The 25,013-nt window shown below is 38.0% G+C and overlaps 1 protein-coding gene across 1 annotated transcript in view; it reads left to right on the forward strand.

Moving 5' to 3' along the window:
• Klhl14 (kelch like family member 14) overlaps positions 1 to 25,013 on the forward strand; it is a 93,746-nt gene that overhangs the window by 64,774 nt on the left and 3,959 nt on the right. Inside the window, exons 4-8 of the mRNA XM_004853102.3 lie at positions 7,053 to 7,142; positions 14,894 to 14,972; positions 21,580 to 21,770; positions 21,852 to 22,010; positions 24,531 to 24,688. Of these exons, the coding sequence (XP_004853159.1) occupies positions 7,053 to 7,142; positions 14,894 to 14,972; positions 21,580 to 21,770; positions 21,852 to 22,010; positions 24,531 to 24,688 (677 nt within the window). The remainder of the gene's footprint in view (positions 1 to 7,052; positions 7,143 to 14,893; positions 14,973 to 21,579; positions 21,771 to 21,851; positions 22,011 to 24,530; positions 24,689 to 25,013) is intronic.

The following is a 25,013-nucleotide window of genomic DNA, read 5'->3' on the forward strand; positions in this document are numbered from 1 at the left end:
ATCCGAATCTCTTAATGGGCTTAATTTTCCAAATTAACTGTCCATAATAATCAAATCATCCCCAAATACACAAGATGTTTCCACTTATTTGTCGTTTTCAGGTACAGCACAGCCCAAATATAAAGTCGCAGAGGCCATTCTAAAGATTATTTATTCAGTAATATCTATCCAGTACTTGCTGGTGTGTAAGGTGTTTCACTCTGTTTCCATCACCAGAAATGCATTGGCAGAGTTTCTAGGTCTTTGCAGAAAGACTGAATGGTAGAATTAAGCTAACTAGTAAATATTTGATCATTTATTTTTTTCAATTGTTTACTATAAAATTGAAGAAATGGTTCTTTTGAAAAAAAAAAAACCCTCCAGGATCCCATGGCAAGGTATATTCATTCAACATTATTAAAGCGAGGCGTCTTTGTTTCAGGTTACATTTGTTTTCAACAGCATGTAATTGCTATTTGAATTTGCTTCAATGAGTAAATATTTCACAAATATATATGCTAGCAATGTTGTGCTTCCAAATATCATTTATTTTTTCTGTTTTGATAACTCCTTAGAAAAGAATACCTTAAAAACAAAAATCATGCCATTAAATAAAAAATAAATTATATCAAGAAATCAAAACCCAATAGAAAAGTGCATAGAATACAAATGGATTTTAAATGTATGAGAAGATGCTCAATCTCTACCTTCATAAACAAATGCAGATTTAAATTTTAGCTAGACATCAAGTGTTCCTCTTCCATATTGGCAAATATACAGATGTAAAAATGAGGTACAACGGGACCAGGTCCATTGAAATGGAAAATTCATCCATTCTTTAGCCCAGAAATTTTATTTTGAGCAGTTCATCCTACAGATAGACTCCTGTGTGTGTGTGTTGTGTGCCTACAGTCAGCATGACGCTGTTCGCAATAGCAGTGACTTCAGTACATGTTCCTTCTCTCCACCTCTAGGGTCCTATCCAGGTCATGCTCCATTGTTGCTCAGGTAGACCATGGAAGCTTTCTCTCTTCTACTCCTTCAGCATCAACAGTAGCCAGAGTGATGTTTTCAAAACCTAAGTCAGATTTGTCACTCTGCTAATTGCACCCCTCCGATATCTTCCCAGCACACTTAGAATAAAATCTATACTACTTCTGGCTCATGCCTCCGGACCTCCATCCCTGCATGTCTGGGGCTCCTTACCCTTGGGGCTCCTCACATACGGGCTTTACCTGGACTTCTCAGGTACCACCAACTTATTCCTACTTCTGGATGTCTGCAATGTTTCTCCCCACAGCTCCTGCCCTCTTTTATAAAAGAAGGCTTCTTCACACCCTCCAAATTCTACTTTAAACATCTCTCCCCAACAAGAAGACCATCCCTGACCACTCCAACTAAAGCAATAACCCAGCCCTCATCCTCTAGCCCATTGTCCTATTTATTTCTCTTGGCATTGTCTGTGTTCCTCTTCGTTTATGTTCTTCTCTCTATTTCTCCCTAGCATCTCAGGATAATAAGCTCTGTGAGAGTAGGGATACTGTCTGCATCATTCACAGCTACATTATCAGCAAGCAGAAAAGTGCTTATACATGCTGAATGTTTAGTAAGTGTTTGTTGAATGAATTAATAAATGGTCATCAGAAAGGAACAAAATAAATTAGAGGACATACATCAAATGGAACATTGTGCAGCCATTTAAAGTAATGCCATGAAAGACAGTCCGGGGGTTGTTTCCTGCCCACTCCCTCTAATATCTCACTGAGGTCCCCTTGATCTCCCTCCCAGACCCCACCTCAGATGCCCCCATTCTGTGCCTCCTTGCTGCTCTGAGGACATCTCAAGCCCAGGCCTCAAGGCCTTTGTGCTTATTATTCCTGCATGGCTCCCCCCCTCACTTCATTCACAAGTCATCTGCTCAGAAAGGCTTTCCCAGCCCCTGCAGAACTCCCCACCCCGTCATGCCCTCTTGCCTGCATTGCCTGTGTCCTCTAACACAGAAGGGCCAGTCTGTGTGCGTGTGCTTGCAATGTGTGTCTTCCGACTGGCTGCCTCCTGGCTGCTGCTCCTCAGGAACTCTGGACAGGAGCAGCACTGCCACAAATGAAGTAGTCACAGAACCAACATTTGATTAATGAGAAACAAGGGAGTGTATTGTTTATTGCAAGAGTATGATACTACAGAGTGAGTCTACAGTATACTGTCGCTATTGTGTTACAGAAAAACAGTTCGCATAAATAATCTCTGTGGGAGGGAAACCAAGGACCACAAAAACATTAACAAGCATCATTTTGGACAGCTTTGCAAGGTTGTACATTTGAGGCCCCAAAGAACTCAAGGCCCTTATAACTACTATCCCTAAAAGATGAGCATTCAATAACCATTTAGTTAGCAATTCTAAACTCTGGCCTTGGCCCTACTCAGTCTGTCCTTTGGACATTTATGAAAATGTGTGGGTTGCGCAGGATACCTATACCTTCTGCTGGAAGAGGCTTCTACTCCTTAGCTAACACATGGGCAGAGACAAAGTAGTGTGGGTCTCCAGTAAAACAGACTAAGGCCTGCATACACACAAACTAGGCGCCTGGACATTTCCTGTGCCAGGAAAAGGGCCTCTGGGCCCACTGTACCCATGAATCCACTTGCAAGGTCAAAACAGGCACTCATTGTTTAAAATAATAACACTAACTGTACAGATGGGCTTCATCCAGCCTTCACTGGCTGATGTGCTCAGTGTGTTCCTGACTTCATCAAACAAATGGACTCCATTTTAAGAAACTAACTACGCAAATGCTTAGATTTACAGGGAGAAAAAAATTTAAAGGAGTGCCTACTTGCTTTATTTTAAGGATTCCTTTAAATATCAAACTAATAAACACAGTTAAAATATGATTCAGTATAAAAATTATACAAAATTTCAGGAACCTCATCACTGAACACTCAGGTACTCAGTAATTACTTGCTGGTTGGGCGAACACACCTATTGAAAATCAGTAGAGTGAAATGGATAAGAGCGTGGGTTGGGGTCTGGATATGGCTGTGTTTGGATTCGATCCCTGCCATTCATTAACTGTGTGTGACCTTCAACAAGTGACTTAGCTTCTCAAGGCCTCAGTGTTTCTTATAGAAATAAAATGAATGAGCAATGTCTGCTTCGTAGTTAGTTGTATTAAATGAAAGATGTAAACAAATATATGTAGGATCACAGTATGTTATCATATATCATATTTTCTTATGTATTATAATGCCGTGAATTATCCCATTCACTTAATTTCTGCTTGCCTGATTGGAAGCAAAAGAGTAGTAAAAACTAAACACTTTATATTTTCAGAGATATAATGCAGGGAAATATGAAATACAATTACATATTCAATTTACATGCATATGGGACATAGTAAATAGTGGTTATTATTGTGAAAAACAACACATAATACTCCTGAAGGTTTGATCTCCACTTTCATACCCACAAAGAATAATTCTGTGCATAACAATCCAAGATGTTTTATTGCACAGGTACAGGAAGGGATAAAAGACTTTGTGTGACTGAGATTTTTATGGCCTTAGAATGATGGGAAAACAATTAACAGACGTGGAAGTTAATAGTAGCAGAGATCAGCTTGTACCAGTTGCTAACATCTATTTCACGTGCGATGATTACTCATTCTGCAGAGTAAATACTGTGACTGATCCTCTCCAAGTTTATTATTTTATAGTATTACCTGTTTCCTACTTTATTAATTTAAAATATTAAATGTAAATGTTTCATGGAATTACCCAGACTAGAACAGAATGTCAGGTGATTGGAGTAGAAAAAGCAAAACTGGCACAAACTGCCTCACATTTAGAGACTAAATGAAGGTGCTCCCTCAGATGATCAAATCTTTTTCTTTTTTTCTGGCTTTTTTCTTCTTTCTTTCCGGCTCTACTAGTTTGTTTAATAAAGTTGAGAATTCTCACAAAGGGCTTTATAAACACGTGTTATTAGATTTTAAATCTGATTTGAAAGTGCCTCTCTCCTACTCCCTCTGAGTAAAGTGACCTTTTTAAATGGAGGGAAGTGGCTTTCGATGACAGTCATGATAAATGCGGTCATGTTCACTCAATAAAATAAGGCCCAGTGCATTTGAGGATAAATCAGTGAAATGTACAGCCCCACCTGTCTGTCTCCATCATTCATTTCCACTGTCACTTTCACAGTGGCTGATGGATCACAGTTGCTGTAAAATTAGACAGCCTTTAATCTCATTTCATCCTGATTAGCTTCTCTTTCCCCTTTCCCTCTAACTCACTGACTGACACGCTAAAAACTCACACTGGGCTGTACATGCACATGGAGTACAAACCTCCTCCACTACCTGCTGGGAGGGCAAGGCCGGTGTCCAACTCTGGAGAAATCTGGAAAGAGGCAGGGACATAGCTGGTGTTATTTAGAAGAGAATCGGAAACGCAGCACCCAGTGCCATTTTAAACACATTGTGCGCTCTTCTTCATTGCCCTATTTATTTGTCTTCCCTTTAGGTTTAATCAGAAGTCAAAGAAATTAGGTCTTTTGAAAAATTCAGACATTGATTCACTATAAATTTTTAATAAATTTGGGAGCATTTTATGCTCAAAATAATTTCACAGAGTTAGTTGTATATGTTTATAGCCTCATACTTCATGGTACTACTTCTGAAAATAATTCGGGAATGAGAATATTAAAATACTCAACCAAGAAATCTAACATATGCTATTTTAAAATAAGAGTAAAAATATGTAGATTAAGAGAATGCCTTCCAGTAGTCTTTATATAAGGACTTCAAAAACCTTCTTTTCTCTTATTGTGAAGAGTTTAATAGCTTAGTATAACAGTTTCATTTATTTGCATAAAGCACAACAATAGGAGTAATCAAATGAGAAAGAGGCTTAAAAATAAATCACGTATTATGTCTTTCACTTAATTTCTGCTTGCCTGAATAGAAGCAAATGAATGGTAAGAACAAAACATAAATGTTGTTTTATTTTCAGAGACTGTGCTTTATTATGAAGCTGGACTTATGGTGAAAGAGAAGAAAACACAATTTTTCATTATTCTAAAAGACTTGGGCATTGGGCTAACCAATAGTGTAAAATAAGTACATGAGGAGTGGAGGTGGTGGAGTGAGTTGGCAGTGGTTTGTGGTCGCTGACCCTGCGTTGTGTCTCATGCGAGTTGATACGTACAGATCATGAGTGAAGTTGTAACAGTTTCCATGGCCAGAGAAAGTTAGGATGAACTGGCATGGCACAGACCTCTCACAATGTACTAAATGGGCAAACTGGTTTTGTTTTTGGAAACCAGCGGAATAATTCAAGCTGTGAGTTAATTTAAAAACAAATTTTTTAAACATATTCAACCTTAGTTCCTTACAGAACTCAGCGTATATTGTGCCCAGTGAATTTTGAGTGGTGAAGCCAACAGGATCTATAGAGTTGAAAGTATTCTCCAAAGGGCTAAACTGAGGACTGAGGGGTTAAAGACATTCCTGAGATGACTCTAAATTCATTGATCTAATCCATGGACCACACAAACCCAATTTCGACAGCACCTTCAAAAATCAGGGGTTGTGTGCCAATCAATACCTTCTCCCTTATGGATATAACTTCAAAAACAATGAGTATTTGCAGTAAAAATGAATTAATCAAAACTCCTAGAGTTCTTTGGTAAGAAGTTTAAATGGTCGGATTTGCTCTTTCAGAACTATTTGATGAGTTACCATTCTCAAAGCTATGCCAGTTTCTTATTTTTACATTTTTTTACCCAGTATAAGTGTTTTCTGAGAAAAATAAAAACAAAATGAAATGAAAGATATATAGCACCCAAAATAAGTCAGGTGTAATATAGCCTCTCTCTCTGTCTCTCTCTGTCTCTCTCTCTCTCTCTCTCTCTCTCTCTCTTTCCCTCTCTCTTTTTCTGCATTGGCAAAAAGCACAGAGTAAGAGTTGGCCCATACTCATATTGATTTCCCACTGCACTGGTTTCTTAAGTGCTCTGTTGATCCGTGTCAAGCAGTAAGTTCCCTGCCTGAGCATGTGCATCGCCTCCCCATTTGTCCTCACACAGATTTAAGGTGCCCATGTGATGAGCTGAACAAGGACATCATTTTTCCTACTGGTGTCACTGGCCCAAACCACTGCATGTGCTATGATAACTAATGCTGCATACATTTACCCTTTGATCCCATAATAGCAGCAACGAGCACTGCACATCACAAAAGGTAACAAGGTACACTGTGCTGCCCATTATGACTCCTCAAAGGAGATGGAGATGAGAGAAAATACAGAGAAACCTGGCTCTGGTGGTTGAGAATAATACCCTCTCCTCCAAGCCACTGCCATTGTGGAGGGAGAAGGGAGAAGTAGGGAAGTGAATATTTGTGATGTTCCTGATAGTTTTCATCTTTGTTACAGAAGAGCTCCTATGCAGATAGATAGAAAATGTGTGATTGTGCTGCTAATGACATTGTACAGGAAATTAAGCATATACATTTGGAGAAGGCATTAAATCAGCAGGACCTTAATTTAAAAACTTAAAACTGTATGGAAATGTAGCTTGCTCATTGCTGTGGAATACAAAGCTACCAAGCACCCTGAGTCTGTTTATAGAAAGACTGCCAGCAAACCAAGTTTGGGCAGAACATCTTCATGGCTCCAAGTATATTTGGGGTTTCTTCTTCCGAGAAGTAACCACCAGCTCTGGCCATCTGGGAGTGTCAGTCATTGTTTTAGAATGCCATCCCCATCATGCGGCAGGTGAAGAGGATTTAAGACTCGAAAGCAGCATGACAGGTTGTTTTTGACTAATTTGTGGAATAACATTATGTAAAATTAATCAGAAGGGGCTGGGTCTGAAACCTCAGCACACACCACTGAGCATGTGTGTGAGGATTGCTGGATTGGTGGGTAGCTGCTCTGCTGCCTCTGCCATCTTCTTCCTTCAGATGGAGGCTCACATTTTACACACTGTGGTGAAGCAAATAGCTGCTGAGCCAAGGTATCAAGTCTCATAAGATGTTGAAAAGTTCACAAGTCTTTATTTTTTTTCTTAATTCCAGTTATGCCATACAACAGTGCTCACCACTGTGTTGTAGAGGTAGAAAACTTCTTGTTCGTGCTGGGCGGAGAGGACCAATGGAATCCAAATGGTAACTATTGAACAATTTAAATTGTAGGTGCTTATATCAGTCAGCTTCACATTACTACAATGAAAGACCTGAGGCAACCAGCCTGAAAGAGAAAAGTCTTATTTAGCTCATGGTTTTGGAGCTTCCAAGGCATGGCATCTGCATGGCTCAGTTATGGTGAGGGCACCAGATGGTTGCACATCTTGGTGAGAGTACATACACAGTTACATCACAGGTGGGGCCAGAGAGAGTGAAGGTGGGCAGGGTCCCACGATGGCTTCTGGGTACATGTCTCCAGTGAACTAAGGACCTCCCTCAAACCCCCCAACTCATGAATGTTCCACCACCTCCCCATAGCACCGACCTGAGGACCAAGCCTTCAACACAGACACCATTGGGAGTCACTCACTAAACTGCAGCAGTGCTTGACAAGTATAAGTCAGTCCCTTTTGGAATTAGTGTGGAAACTATCTCTGTGTAATAGGGACAAATGAAGTAGTCAAGAAATTGGGCTGACAGTGAGAGGGAAGGTCAATCATCGAGCTAACTGAAGACAGATGTAGCAAAGCAATCACTCATGGACTCTCTGGGGATTTAGCTTCCCAGTGATGCCCAGCCCCTCTCCCTGGCCATTCCCTGAGGAAAACCACAGCATCAGCACAAACTCCCCAGGGGAAGGTAGTGAGCTGCAGCTGCTAAGAATCCTCACCACCTTCTCTGCCACTTTCTTTCCATTTTATCAATATGATAATGTGGTTGCAATCAGTAAGCATCATCTCTAGTCATGCTACATGTAACTCTAGCTGGTTATTTCGCAGCAGGTCTGACTGAAGCATCATCTCAGGCTGGTACCTCTGGCAAGTGCTTCGTCCATAGGTCAGCCACCATCCTCCCATGCGTGTGATGACTTCATAAATGCACTGCACAGAGAAAGTAAACCTGTTAACACACTTCCCGAGCCAAACACAAGGAGAACACTGTGCCTTATAGAATATGCAAAATTATCAAGATATTTTTGGAAAGCTTGCACATGAAGGAGGAGTTGCAGTTGTAGCCTTCTGTGTAACAGAGATAATTATGACGGAGAAACCATAAAACAGCTTGCAGGTACACATTTTTACTTTAAAACCCCAGAACATTCACTGAAATTACATATACAGCATATATTTTATTGTGAGTGCTCTCTTTCAGCATCTGCACCAAGGCAAATTATAGAAAAATTGTTACATCTGTTCACTTTAGAGAATCTTGAAGGAAAACAATCCAGGCCACCCACATTTCTTTTGAGAAAGGCGAGGGGGGGCGGGATCTTATTATTTCCCAAGCTGAAGCTTTGTTGTGTCTCATTTTCCAGTGTCAGGAAAGAGACAGTTCCTGGGGTTTTGTAAGAAACAGATTCGGAATAGGAGCAAGCATGATATTTAACATTTCTGCCCTAGTTTACCTTCATAAGGACAGATTTCATGTGTTACCAGAAGACCTTGACTTACATACAATCCACTGTAAACTCACCATTTACTGTTTAATTGAGCCTTCCCCAGCAAGGATTGGGACTGCGTGGAACATTTTGGACAGCCATCAGGTTTATCTAAGCAAAGAATCCACAGAACATTCTTTCAGAAGGCCACCTTAACGCTGAAACCTGACAAGTTTTAAGGCTGGCGAGTCCTAATTCAGACCACAATGCTCTCAGCCTACCCCTCCTCCTAAGTGGGCTAGGCCTCTGCTAAAATATCCAGTCTTGGTCCAACTCAGTTTTTCAAAAACACTATGAATCTCCCATTCTTACAAATCTTACCTTAATCAGTGACTCAGAAAAACTTGCTCCCCATTATTAGGCCAAAAAAAAAAAAAATGACCTGTACTTGCTTGTCTTCAACTTCAGATCAAAAACACATCTGAGAGAACTGGGTGGGAGATAGGGCAGAGTTTAAAGAACATGTTCTTTAAAGTTTTGAGGATCAAGATTTTATCCTGGAGCTAATGCAAACTCCTCAGAAAACTCTACCATTGGACTACACTGATTTTCCTCCACTCACCTCTGAGAGAAGCAGCAATTGGGTTTGCAGCCCTGAATGACTGTACTAAGACTCCTGAAGACCCACACCTGCCTGGACCATAGGGATGTGATTCACTGTCAGCGTTCAGTGTGCTCCATGTGCAGACTCATGTGATAAATTCTTGCCAAACCAAAGTGCTGAAGCATTGTGTGCTTTTAAAATAATGATCACTAATGCTAATTGTGTGTCTGACTGTGCCTCTGCTCTTTGCTTTTACCACTAGAAAGCCCCGAGTTAAATTTTAGCAAAGCTTTCATTTTAATTTTACTCCTAGACTCAATGTAGGCCTGACAGCTCTCTTTTTTTAAGATCCCTCATTGTACCCCTGACTTATTTGGCACATGCTATCTTTTAGCATAGATCTGGGCCCTTTGCCCAGATGAACCACTGATGTGGCTCTTCCAAATAGAAAGGATTGGCTGTCCCCGAGGCAAGTAGCTTGGCTTTTTGTGTCCCATGTCAATCAGCCAGTCATTGGCTAAAGTCTTCCCCAGGAGGAGGATGAGGGTGAATGGTAGGCAAGATGGCCTGTTTAGGCGAAGGAGTAGCCATGACCAGGAGCAGCCAACACTACAGCTAAGGAACACATGTACCTGTTTTATAAGGAGATCTGGACTAAATTCCAGGAGAATCTACCACAATCCCATAACTGTTTTCCATAGGGCTTCATAGTCCATCTATCTGGTCAACCACAGTAGACTTCTTTAGTATTACTGGCAGTATTTATTGAGTATTCATTATTTGGCCCAGAAACTTTACTAAGCATCTGCTTGTATCATTTCACTTAATCTTCACTACTGTTTTGTGAGCCATGTTCTGTGATAGCTTACATTTTACTATGATGAGATGAAGCCTAAAGGTTAAGTAACTAGCCAGGATATAGCTTACAAGAAGCTGAACTGATTTCAATATAGGTCTGTCTGACTCCACAGCCTTAGTCTTCAACAACTATATTATGTTGCTAGTCTATCCATCTGGTCAACCATAGCAGAAACAATCATGTTTTTGCCATTGATTTTATGAAATTAAATCATTGTATCACAACAAAAGTGGCTCCCACTCACAAAGAATTCTTTCTCATTCCACATTTAGAAATCCATGAAAGGACTCAATCATCTCAAAAATATGAGATGTTCATATTTTCATGAAATTAGTACCAAAATGTATAAAGAATAACAATCCTATAATAATATGCTTTAATATAATTGTTCACAGGGAGAAAAAATTTCAAATCCATGTATTCAAGCATTATGTACATGTCAGTTCCAAAGATAAAATATTAAAGTAAATTTTAGTTCTTATTAAAATATTGATTGAAATGTGTGTCTGCGAATGAAATACAAACTTGTAAGTTTCAATACTTGCTCATAAAACAAAAATATGTGCCATTGAATAAATTTGTAATTTTATTTATTGACAATCTTGATTGCCAGGCCAAAATTTGAAGTCAGGAAACATATTAGTTACTGGAAACATAAGCAGATACATATAGAAGTTTTCCTACTCAGATGCATTGTAAATATCGATTCTATGTCATTACTGACAGGAATGTATTATAATATTCTAATAAATATGTAAATATTCTGTCAGTGCCCCACCTACAGAAACCTAATTCACATTTGTCACTTACTAACAAAACAACTGCTGGTGAGAAACTTCTTTTCTTCCCACTTCTTTCCCCTCTATCACTGGCTGGAAATTACTGCTCCTAGCTCATGTGCCACATCACTCAAATGCTCATCAACAGTGGTTTCTGGAGACATGATATCAGAAGTAGAGAAAGAATCAGAAAATGCAAAGGATAAGAAAAAGTAGAATGTGTGAAGGATAATCTACAGTTCTGCTGCAAATCCGACCACTCTCAAGCTGCTGGGAAAGTCTCAGTAGTTGACATAGGAAGGAGAGAATAACCCATTTCATCTCACCTTCCTTGTTCCATTACACACACTCTTTCTAAGGTTCATTATCCTCTTTGTTCCTGCTTTACCACCTCCAGAAGGCTAGTTCTCCATCCCTGTTTCTTTTTCTCTGGCCCTGCCTCTGGAAACTGTTTCTTCATTTTACATCCCTATCACACCAGGCTGTGGGACCCTTTTCTCTGAGCCAAGGCCATTAGCGTCATATCCAGGAGTGAACTCCACTAGTTCCTCCCACTGTGGCTTAGCACAAGAAAGCAGTCTCTGCCCAGTTACTGATAGTAGGCATATGTCTTCTTTCATATGGAAATTCCAAACCAGACTTCATAAAGAAACATTCTTATCATGGGGAATAGGTTCTACAGTCCTATAAACATGACTAGTCTTCAGATGCATTTGGAAATTCATCTTGGAACTTGACTATTAAGAATATTTTTCCTACAAGGGAAATGATTTCAAATTCCATAAAAATTTACTCTCAATCCAACTCTAGACATAATCATTCCCTGATGTAGAGCCTCCTTATGTGGAACCCAAGCCTTCTGGTAATTCTCACCTCCTGGTACTCTTATCTCTTCCTGTGCATTTCCAGATAAAACTAATTTTAACGTGCAACCTGACCATCCCACTCTCCCATATGACCTCTAGAATTTCTGAGCTCACATCACCAAAATCCCATAATCATTCACTCGCCTCTGAATGGTTTAGTGAATTTCCTTTCTTCTCAAAGCCATGCTATTTTCTGAGCTTTCCCAGCCATCCTTTCTAAAAGGTGCAGTTTTCTCTCCTTTCTCCACATACTTCATGTTATTGAAGACTGGTAGCTTTTCTCCCTCCTCTTCACAAATACTCCACATGCTTAAAATCCCAGGAACTTTGGAAGATATTTTCAGACTATGGCACCTTCTGCTTTTTATGTGACAGCCAGCCACAGTTTTCCTGGTAATACCATCTCCTTCCCTTGACCACCACTCCACTATCCATCACCTCATATCCTCACCACCATCCTCACTGAGCTTCGATTCCATGACTGTATGTCCTATTGCCACTCACTCTGTGTGTATACCTGCAGCCTCTCTCTCTCTCTCTCTCTCTCTCTGTCTCCCCCCCCCCATACTTGCCTGGCAATGCTAATCCTGGATAAATCCAACTCTCTTTCACTTTTCCCTTGCTTCTTAGCATGTAAACTTTAAGAAAACCAGACAACTACTGCTAACTGCTAGTTATCCCCACTAAATTTCCATGGTCAGTGCACTAGGCCACCCCCCAACAAAACTATTTCACTTTTTCTCTTTCTCCTTAAATGTCTCCTTCTCCAAAATCCCCACTCTCATTCTCAGTTGATATTCTTGCTTCTTAGTGAAATGAGAGGAGCAATCAGAAGACAAATGCTCCATCTCGCTGTCATCAAATCCATTCACCTACTTTTACTGCTACTCTATATTCCATTTTCCTCCAATCTGAGGTCTGTTCCTCACTCTTTCATGCCTGCTCAAATACTTTTCAGTATTTACGGATTTAAGCCTTTCCTTCAATGTTATCTTCTAGCTATAATCTTCTTTTGATTGCAAAAGTCCTAAGAAGCATTCCCTATCCTCTTACTTCTGTTTTCTTAGATCTTAGTCTCTCCTGAGTAGCCCCCACTCTGGCTCTCACCCCTACCAATTCACTGAAACAACATTTGTCGAGGTCATCAATGCCCTTCAGATTGCCAAGTCCTATGGTCAAGTCTTAGTTGCCCAGCCCCTTCTTTTTTTGACCTGGCTCTTAAAATACCATGCTTTTCTGAAAACTTCTTCCCTTTGCTAGTTTTTCTTCGTCTATCCCAGGGGCCATTCTCAGGACCCATTATCTTCTAATTCCATACCCTCTCCTTAAACTGGTTTTATCCAATCACATGGATTTAAATAATAGCTCTGAACTAATGACCCCAAAATTTGCACCTGTAGCCTCAGTTAGCCAGTAACCTACCAGATGCTTCCTACTTGAGATCCTATAGATCTCTCAAGGTTAAGCACGAAACAGAGCTCATAACTTCTCCCCACCCCCAACTTCTAGCCTACACCTACCTGCTCTTCTCCACCCCATAAATGGCATGGCCTTCCATCTGATTACTCTGGCTGGACACCTGCCAGCTGTCCTTAATGGCTCACTTTTTTTCATACCAATATCCAGGCCCAGCTTGGCCTGTATAATGCATTTCAAGACTAACTATATCTCACCACCTCCAACTTCATTCAAACTGTCATCAGCCTAACAGTTCCTCTGCTCCCACAGTGGCTCTTCTATTGACTGTTCTTCACACACCAGCCAGAGTGATAAATGTAACATGTTCCTCAGTTGCTTAAAGCCCTCCAGTGGCTTCTTATTGTTCTTATAACAAAATACAGAGTCCTAAATCAGTCCACAAGACACACTGTGTTCTGAACTATGACAACTCTCTACCCAGTCACCCCAACATTGCTGTTTCAGAACTCATCCCCAACCAAGGGATCTTATACTTGCTTTCCCCACTTCCTATGAGGCCCATTCTGCAGATATGTACATAACTTGCAGCAGACATCTCTAAGCAGGTGACCAACTACTCCAACTGGCCTTCTCTCTGCCACTCCTGGCTTTATCTTATTCTCTATTTGGCATTATATTGTTTATTTTTTATAATGGCAGGGATCTTGTCTTTCTTGTATACCAGTTCATGTCCAGAGCCTCAATAGATGACACATAGTAGGTGCTCAGTATGTATTTGAGCACATGCACGCACACATACACACACACACGCACACACACGCACACACACGTTATTTACTCCTGTGGTGAAGTCTGCTACCCAGGTCTCAATGTTTAGTCATATGGAAAATATAATGCACTCTTTTGCCTCCATTTCTTGCTTTGATGTTAATATGTATGCAAAATAAGATTCATGTTAGTACCATGGAGGCATTCGATGCTTCTGAGGCTCAGCAGAGGGAATAAGCCAGATAAGCAGCTCAGAAGGTTCATGCTTCCCATTTCAGCAAATGTGCTTAGGCATACACCACACCAGCTGTGCTTCCCCCAAACACACACACAAAACTCACATGATATGCATGGAGCAAAGCTGATTTCCCAGCTCAGACTGTTACTGTAGTTATTGGCATCATGTCTGCGGGAGACAGAAGACAACCACACTAGGGTTCCAGGGTCAGTAAAAATAATTCTAAGAATGGGGGAAATTAGGCAAGTGTGCAGGCAAGGAGCATATGGGAAATCTGTGTACTTTCTATTTTGCTGTGAACATTACTTCTTTTTTTAAAAAAAAGTATTTAAAATGTTTTATTCAGTAAAAAACAAAAGCGTACAAGAGGTTTTTTTTTAAGAGTCTAACCAGAGATAGCATACAAAATAATCTCTGGAACTGATATTTATAGACAGTAACTTCTTTTTAAAACATAAAAATACCAAAATACAGAAATTTTTACCTTGACACTATGATAAAAACCAGTTTAGTAAACATACATGCTTATGGGTTGGTTGATCTACTTTTACATAACTCATTCCAAAAGCAGTAAAGTGAAAAAGGGGAAACACTCAAAGAGGTATGTTCATTCTTCTGACTGATTACTTTTCATGCTATGTTTGGTAATCCTTCTACATAATTCATCTACTTGTTAAACCTAAGAACAGAAAGACCAGAGAGAGAGAGGGAGAGAGAAAGAAGGAGGGAAGAAGGAAGAAAGAAAGGAAGAAAGAAAGACAGCTAACTGTGCAAATTAATAAAGGAATGTAAGTTTTAAGTGTCTCAAATGTATTTTTACAGGAAAACATAGTACGAATTTTGTCAGTCGATACGATCCCCGATTTAATAGCTGGATTCAACTTCCTCCTATGCAAGAAAGGTAAGTGTTTATTTCTTCTCTGTGAAACATTTGGGACTGCTTTTAAGGCAGCATTAGATGGTTTTACTTGGTAAGGAATACTAAGCATAGTCAATAAAAAACAGGAGAAGCAAAATACAAAACCTGGCCCCTACAATTTAGATCATCTGCCTTGTTAATGCAATAGAGGAAAAATAATTAAATAAGTCAAGTTATCCTAATGTAGAAAGAAAATATTTATGTGATTTGTATGCTTTGATTTGTATTTTACAAATAGAGCTATAATTCTAGGGGCTGTACTCCTCAGTGAAAAAAATATTGAAATCCTAAAACCAAAATAACTAGGTGATCAAAATATACGGTGAATGTTTAAGTGGAAAAAAATTATATAGTAAAAAACACATTGTCATTAATCCACCTTGAAATACTCCCCCACATTTATCCCAACATTGTTGCCACTTCCTGAAGCAGTTCTGGGAGTGCTGTTTCATAAATGTTTTTTGAAGGCATGATCAAAAATATAGTAAATGCAGCTGCCAAGTGCTATCCAAAGGCTCTTAAAAGCATTATAGTGTGTCCTCATCCAACTTCTTAACCACATCTGGCATTGTGTGACTTCTGGCTCATCTCCAAAGTTAAAATGGCCATTAAAGTTAAACATTCTGATGCTATTCAAGACATCCAGGTAGCCAGGACAGTGCAACTAAACACACAAAACACTTAGGAAAAAGGACCTCTGGAACTGCTTCAGAAAGTGGCAAAAATGATAGGATAAATGTGTTTGAAATAAGGGGGAGTATTTTGAGGGAAATTAAGGGCAATGTATCTTTTAGTGTAATTTTTTATTTAAAAATTCATGGTATTTTTGATAACACCTTGTAAAATACCATCCTCACAATGATAGGTATTTCGATGCAGAAATTTCAATATTAATAATTAAATTATTTAATATTAAATTTAATATTCAATAGTAAAGTTGGAAATTTAAATATTTATTTAAACTTAATATTTCAATAGCAAATTCTAAGACTCATTTGCTTCACTAAATGTCTTCAGGAATAGGTCATTCATTGACTTTAAACAAAATAGTCCTTCAAAGTATCATTTTGCTTTTTGTGTGTGGAATATTTATCTCACCCAAGTCTCCTCACTACCAAAGGACAAGATGGCTACTATATTTATACATACTTTGTTTCTCCTGGCTGTCACTTGGGTGTGAAGCTATGTTTTTATACACATGTGCAAATTAGCATACTAGAGTTTGAACATTTGACTCTACTAAAATAATATCTGGACATCCTTTTGAGCAATTCTCCAACAGTAGTGACAATCCACTATTTCTTCTTCTCCACTGAGTTATTTAGGAAGTAAACAGCAGCACTCTTTCTCTTTCTTCTTTCTGCCTTGACCGCCTCCTGAATATCTCTCTTAACATTCAAGTAGATTAATATTGAGATTGAATTAGGACCTTAATCATAAATTCCAAGTGAAAACAAAATTTTCAGAATTTATCATTTATTCAGATACATACATTACTATAGCAAGATAATATGAATGTACATTCTAAAAATGCTCAATATCTATCTCATATAAATATATTAAAATTCCCAGGAGACTAAAACTATACACTGGAAATGAGATTTAATACACAAAGGAATGTCTAATTCAAAAACCTATCAAGAAATAATTATTGACAAATATTCTGACAAACTTCTTGAACCAGAAGATCCCTAATGTTTTTCTCCAGAACACCCTGTTTCTTTGGGGATGCAGGGGGATTTACTGGTTGCTGTCAGTATAGCTGCATCATTTTGCCCTTTAATCAAAACCATACAAAAAAGTTTTATTTTAAAAATAACTATCAATATATGTCTGAAATATGATCATCTCATCACCATGGTCCCCTTTGCTGGGGGCTGTACACCACCACGATAATTAACCTTCATGCCTTCCACTGGGGAGGCATAACTCACGTTGCGGTCAATTATCTCACTGTAGAGCCCCTAAGGATGGGAAGTATTGCTGCAAAACCTAATTAGTAATTTTTTTAAAAATGTGTATTGTTTACTTGATAGTCTATAATGACTTCCTCTGAGGCGCTATGGCCTATCGTGGCAGGGTCCTACTTAGACAATTTTTAGCAGCTCATTGACCTGATAAAAAGACCTGCCATGGTCTGTCGGCGCCCGGCAGCCACCGTTGACAGGATGGACTGTTTAACGTTTCTTTCGAAGTCATTATGGTATATCATGTCAGGTCCCTAGTAAAAGAAGTTTTTTTTTTTTTTAGATTTAGAACAATCAAGTCGATAGACCAAATAAAGAGCTCCTTACAGAGCTGAGTGGGAAAAGGCAGATCTCACAAATGCCCAGTCAATCTTCTAGCTCCATCTCTCCTATGGGTTGGTTGACCCAAGCAGCAATCCATAACTTCAAGTGGAATTTTTCTGTCATTGCCAGCCTTCCATTCAACAAAGCAAGGACCATCAGTGGACTAATTGGTGGTTAAATGTTAAAGAAAAATACAAAAGTATATGACACACTCAGAAGTTTATTGAAACATTTAATTGAGTTAATTTTACAATATGTAGATTATGAATCAAACTAGAAGCTCCTCTATCTTCCACTTTCCATTATGCTGCTACCAAAATGCTGAGAAATTATACTGAGAAGTTACCAAACTCATGGAGAATAATAAAAACACATTGTAACCCACATCCAGTGTTTGTAACTCACTCTTACAGAGCTGGCTGGACAGATTCCTGAGATACTTCACTTAATAGGAGCTCCCAGAGGAGTATAATAACCTGCTGGATACCCTCCTAGTCCAGCAGGGAAGTGGGCACATGATCTCTGGGCTTATTCAATCATGGGTCAATTCCTGAATTTACTGACCGCCTGCTAGCTGTAAATTGACTGATGAATGATTGGATGAAAATATGCATTCAGACGCAATGTTGATGAATTATTTTGGTCTTAGATTCAGGATTTGATTCTGCAATAGGAAGGAGAACAAAATTGAAAACTTGGATCAATATAAATGCTTTGGTAACTTCAATTTTTTTAAAATGAAACAGACATTTTAAGTGTTATTCTTATGTAGATCTTACCCCTTAGCTAGTTTAAAAGATGGAAAAAAGAAAAGGCAATTTGTAGAGCAACAATGGAGAATTTTTCACAGTATAAGTGAAAGGCTAAAAGCTAATATGTCAAAAATGTTCCCAAATTAAAGATCTTCTTTCTAACAGTTTTACAAGAAACCATAGGAGATAACATTCTGTTTGAAAAATCTGTTGTTGTTTTTAACCTGACAAGGGAAGACAACAATCCAAACTGAGATGAGGTTGTGGTAATTCAATCTCATGCTTTAGGATGTAACCTGATCTTCCTAAAGGCTAGCAAGAACGTGTAAAGATCTGCAAGATAAACAAGGTTTAATGTATATTAGTAGAAGCTATTTGTTAGACTTTTTCAATATGGAGACATTGAATATTGTTTTTGGCAGGGGAGGAGAGGAGAAAGAAGGTAAAATGAACAATTTTAAATACTCTACACATGGTCTAATCGCACTAAGAAATGTTAAATTATCTTGAATTTACTTTTCAAGAAATACAAAATAGCCTAAACCAAGTATATGCTTCATGTGGGGAGGAGAGGAAGGAGCATTTCCAAGAGGCCTCTGGTCTAGTAAAACTTTAGCCTTGAATAAACAATAAATGTTCACAGTTGCTGGCAGACCATTAACAGTCCAGTGTTTCTTTAATGCATTTCAGGAACTCTCTCTTTGGGTATGCAAGAGAATAAGGCAAAGATTCACAATCTTCACTACTGAAATTTCTATATAAAAATGCACTTTCAGTAAGGAAGTTAAACCTACTGATTCTTTCCCATAAAGATCCTAACAGTGACACTGTGTGGATAATGCGAGGAGTACACATAGATCATCATTTTAATGTCTTGGCTAAATGACACCATGTCCTGACAGGTTGACTCAGTGTCACAGCGAGGAAGGGACCCGATCAGAAAAAGTAAGAAAATGTGAAAGTTGCCTAGAGAAAAGGAATTCATACTACCAAGGGGATCTTTCTGTTATTCTTTATAATCTAAATTCAATTAAATAAGTACACTGATTGGCATTTTCTAGAGTAGTACTGCATAGAAGTCAACTCACCATTAATACCTTCCAACCCACATAGTCCAAATTATTTAGAGATGGTCCATTAGTGAAATAAGTAAATTTATTATTTCAGCATCCCCAAAACCTGTCATAGAACTATATGAAAGAAGTATATTGACCTACTCTGAGTCAGGCTTACAAAGAAGTATCTGTCATTTTAGGACAGATTTTTTTAGAAACGTGCTATTCTTTTCAACTTGAGAAGGTCAAAGCAAGAGTAAAATGACTTTGACCTTTCAAATTTAATGAGAGAGCCAGGGGAAACTAACTAGAGAAATGGAAGAAATAAGTTGTCCATCAGCATATATTTAATTTTACAACTGTTTTTAAACTTAATTTTATATTTCGATGAGTTTTTACTCTCCTATTTCAGGAAATTAAAACTTTTAGATCATATTCCCTTGATGGTCTGATTAAAAGCCATGAAACATCCTCCTCCCAAAATTTTTATGTCCTTTAAAATACAACATTTTTTACAATTTCAGTTTCATAGACCTCTTAGAAAACATGGAGCCACATTAACAATCCTTACTTTATGAAATCTGACTTGCTTGCTCTTTGTTTTCCTTCCTACTTTCAAAAACATGTTTTCTTTGAAATACATCAAGAAAATCTAGAAAAAATAAACAGCTAAAATATTACTCTAAAATTATCAATGATGGCTATCAGGACAATTTTAAAACTATAATTTAAAAGAAAACTGAATATATTGTCATCTATAAGAAATACTATACCTATATGGCAATAAATCATCTAAACTATCATGAAGGAATTTAGTGATCACTTAAATACTATTAGGAAAAGTTCACATGCAAATATTTTGATATCCAATTTTTTAAAACTTTTTATCCAGGTAATATTAATTGATAGTTCCTGAGAATGACAAAAATATTGGACACGATGACAAGCAGTTATATATTCACAAATATCTTGTGAGGAAGGTACCATTATCACTCCCATGTTAATGGTGAGCAATCTGAGAACAAGATAAAGGGATTTTTTGTTGTTTTTGGGGGGGGGAGGTTGTTTGTTAGTTTGTTTGTTTTTGGTACCGGGGATCGAACTCAGGACCTTGTGCTTGTGAGGCAGGCGGTGGGATCACTGAGCTAAAACCCCAGCTCCCCGAATGAGATTATGTAACATGTTAAAGGTCACACTCTGGTCAGTCACAGAGCCAGGCCCTCTCACCCAGAAATCAACTCTTAGTCAAGACTATACTGACTCCTGGATGCTTTTTGCACTCTGTAAACAATCTGGAAAATCTCTGAAGAATATAGGTTTGCCTGCTATAAACTTCTAGCCCTCCTCATCTTGTAATTGACATTACACAAGAATCTTGGCATCAATTTTTATGGTGATCATTAATTCATCCAACATAAATTATGTTCTCCAGGGAGGCTTGGCACTTAACAATTATGCTTATTCAATATTGGACCATATATTATTCTTGTGAACTATATTATTCCAATAGAATCAGTGAGAAAAATAAAGCAAAGGGTCACGATTTACTGAAGTTTTAATGTAATCATCCTAACTCCAAATTTCTTAGTCCTCTTGAACCTGTATTCTTTCTTACCTCTCACACCTTTTTAGTTACAAGTCTTACGTCTTGTTCCTGTAACACATATTTTGCGTTGCCCCTTCCCATTCCTTCTACTAAAGTCCTAATTCAGGTCCCCAGTATCTCACTCCTAAATTATGGCCTACCTCCGAATTTGTCCCCCGTCATCTCCCATCCTTTCCAAGCAGATTTCATTGTTTTCTTTGGATGGTATAGTAGGAAAATGTAGTCAGTAGCCTCTCTTGAAAAGAAACTTTAAAAATACCCAACAACCTTATAAAAATCAATACCAAAGCTACTTAGATGAAATTCCTGTAATTGGTTATAGAAGAGCAAATTTTGAGCATTATGTGAAGTTCACAAAAGTTATTCTATTTACAGTAATTCTAAGAAGAGAAAAAAAGAAAAAAATGATAATTGAAGAAAAATTTTGATGATGTAGTTCTCTTATAAATTGGGAACAATGACCCTTGAAGGACCATAAAGAAAGTGAATGTCAAGATAATTTATTATTGTTACATTATCTACCTCATTTTTCACTTTGTCTCACTGAGCTGTGATATCCTTACAAGGTACCAAACATCCCAAACATTAATGAACATTTTCACAGTGTATAAAAAACAAAATAAAAAGAGCTGAAACAAAGAGTTGATGATTTTCTCCTTTACTACTGCTTTAATATCAAAAATGTTAACCAGAATGGCCAATGCCTATGATTACTCCATCCAGCCTTAGATTTCAAAAGTAGATGTGTGATGTTTAAAAGTTTGCAGCCCTCTATGAAGCAGGCTGTACCTCCTTTCCCTGAAGGACTGGGGGTCTTTATCCTTTTTCAAAGGTGGCACTTCACAGCTCCTTCTGTGATTCACTGTGTTGTTGTTTCCATTATAGAAGAGCCAGTTTCTATGCATGTCGATTGGACAAGCATTTATATGTTATTGGTGGGAGGAATGAAACCGGCTACTTGTCCAGCGTGGAGTGCTATAACCTGGACACAAATGAATGGCGCTATGTGTCCTCTTTGCCACAGCCTCTGGCAGCTCATGCAGGAGCAGTGCACAATGGGAAGATATACATTTCAGGCAAGTCATTCCTCAACTATCTGTTCCAAGGGTCAGTTCCAAGGCACTTGCTTAACTTGTATGTATATGTTTAATTCACAGGGGGTGTGCACAATGGAGAATATGTCCCATGGCTATATTGCTATGACCCCGTAATGGATGTCTGGGCTCGAAAACAAGATATGAACACAAAACGTGCAATCCACACTTTGGCTGTAATGAATGATCGCTTGTATGCAATTGGAGGAAATCATTTGAAAGGTCTTTTTTTTTTTATTACAATAGCATTTGCATCTCACGTTTCTTGCTAAGGGGATTTCTCGTTAAATAATCAGTTAACCAAGTAAAAAACATGTTGACCAAATAAAATCTACTCTGCGTAAGTTAGCAGTACCCTTGAGCAAGCATTTATTCTGACTTTTCTGCAGATAGGATTATTTTTGAGTTACCGTACACATTAAAGAAATGAATAATGGTGTCTACAGAAAATTTTTTAAAAGAGAACATTAATAACTGAAAAGCACAAACAATTTGTTGTAACAGTGAATCCAGTGAAATGGATTATTTCTAATAACTAAAGGTATAGTAATGAATTTTTCCCAGAAAACTGTTTTTTGCAGTAATCATAAAGAAATTTGGCCATAGCTATACAAAGCTAATATGTGATTTTTTTTTTAAAGAAAACATTTGGTAAACTCTGTATCTAAATTTAAAATTATTTCATGTAAGTATTGAATATCAAACCACTTATGATTCTCAAATTGAATTGCTTTTTTTAAAAATAAAAACTTAAAGCACAGTATTGCAGAGATATATTTTGACTCCTTTTCTTCATTAGATCTGTACAGGACTGCAACTTTTTGTGGCTTATTGAACATTTATAACTTTCATGTGTACTATATACCACTGAATCTGACTGGTATTGAAAACATTACTGACACAATTTATACCTCAGTTTCCTCATCTGAAAATGAACAAACTGGTCTGGTTGAATTTTAAAAATCTTTTCCCCTCTTATCCTTGAATGTGAATTAAATGGGAAACATGCTATTCCATTATAATAGATGAGATACAACTGTGCATTTATTTTACAATAATATATGCATCTTAAAAACAGGTCAGACAAATTTTTTTCTATTTTTCCTAATTCGGGTTTAACTTTCACCAGTGCTCCTTCATTTCACCTCATACTCCATTTCACCTTATCTCAATATGTTTTATATCAACTTTATAGCATTCTACTTTAAATGTAATTTCTTCTAATTCCTTTACACAAGATACTGCCAAAATGTTTCAGGGACTTTTGATATTCAAGGTTATGTGTGGACAACCAGGCTGGTTAATGACAACCTAAATGAGAATTAGCACACATATACATCAATAATAGTTTAGCTCAATGGACACCATGGCAGGAAAGGGTAAGGAAAGACTTTTCATCTAACCCTAGATTTGCATCCTGGTTGTGCATTTATGAGTTGTGTGGATAATTAACCTTTCCTTGATGGTTTTTGTGAGGCTTACAGTCAACATATCCAATAATACATAGTATGTGCCACAGAGACGATACATATATCCTCAAACAATGCCTCTAGAACTTCAGAAACTGGAGTTTCCCCAAGGGCTCATTCTAAATGTATTATGCTTCGAATAGTGCAGCGGGCACATTGCTCTACTGTACCAGCATCCATCTATGTGACTCATTTCATATAAGAAATACTAACCAAAATAATCTATCAGGAATGAAAATTATCCCTTTTTATTAGTCTTCTCAGTTATTTGGGATAGTCCAGTATGTTAGTTTAATATATGCACTACAATTGTCAGCTAACAAATAACCATAAAATACACTTAACTAGAGGGAAAAAAATCATTTGGTCTGCTCAGTGACCATGAGGCTCGCCCTAGGCCTCCCCCCCCCCAAAAAAAAAATTAAAAGTGGGACTCCAAGGAAGTTCAGCAACTTACATATACTGTTCTTGGTGACCTGGTTACTGCCTCCATCTCTGAGAAGGTGTATCAGAAGGAGAAGGAGAAGGAGAAGCACCTCAGCCCCTGCTCCAAACCTTGATCTTAGGAAGTTGGAGATCATTCACGTCATTAGAGCTGTGTACAAATACAGACTGTACAAATGGGAAAAGACACTGGGCAATGTATTGTTAATTAATCAAAATATTTTGAATGAGTTAAATATTCATTGAAAAAAAGCAATATTGTGAACTCTGTAAGAGTCTGAGATCTGAGGTCTGTTTGTTTTGGTTTTTTTTAATCTCAGCCTATCTGTTTACCTGCTTGTGATGGAGTAAAGTCACTGACTTTCTCTGTCCTTCAGTTCCTTTATCTATCAAGTGAAAATAATGGTGGTAGGTATCTCATAGAGTAATGGAAGGGAATGACTTCAATTTAGACAAAGCACTTAGAAAACAAAACTAGCCTGCTGTACATACTTCATAAAAATGCTTGCTTAACTATTCTTATCTTAAACCTTTCAAAATAACATTTTAATAAAACATTTTTATATGATCTACCCCCATATAATCAACCTTACTAATGATATTTACTCAGGATTTCTTGCTTTGAATTAATCCAAAGCACAGAGAATTTGCTTGGTGTATTTTTAGATCTTTCTGATAAAGGCTCCCAATTTCATCAATGAATTTATACCTTTGTATCTTCAAAGACACAATTATCTACTTCTTGAACCTTTAAAAAAAAAAGTCCTAACATTAAATATGGGACTTAACAGTTTATTCTTTTGTGGTTCCATTTTCCAATGTTACTTAGGTTTCTCCCACCTAGATGTAATGCTTGTGGAATGCTATGACCCAAAAGGTGACCAGTGGAATATTCTGCAAACTCCTATTCTGGAGGGTCGAAGTGGTCCTGGTTGTGCAGTGCTTGATGACAGCATTTACCTTGTGGGAGGCTACAGCTGGAGTATGGTATGTCCACATCTGCAACAGCCTCCTCCTCTCTGCTTGTGCTCAATGTTTTCTGTTTGATTCCTTCCACGTGTAGTATCATCCGCACATGTACCTCTTAAGAATATCAGGTCTAGGTGCAAGCCATAAGTTACTGTAAGTGGTAAAACAGAATTAACAGGAACACTGGTGAACTGGGTTGCTATCTGATCAACTGCATCACAACATGGGTTTGGCCTCAGGTTTGTCCTATCTCCATGTTTCAGTGATTCTGATTTTCCCACTAAAAGTCAAATTGAAGTGATTTTACAAATGCTCTGTGTAAATTGAATAGGAGAGTCTGAAA

Source organism: Heterocephalus glaber, unplaced genomic scaffold, assembly GCF_053883595.1.
Source record: "Heterocephalus glaber isolate CG9 unplaced genomic scaffold, H.glaber_assembly_v1.0 deba00000331, whole genome shotgun sequence".
Lineage (NCBI taxonomy): Eukaryota > Metazoa > Chordata > Mammalia > Rodentia > Bathyergidae > Heterocephalus > Heterocephalus glaber.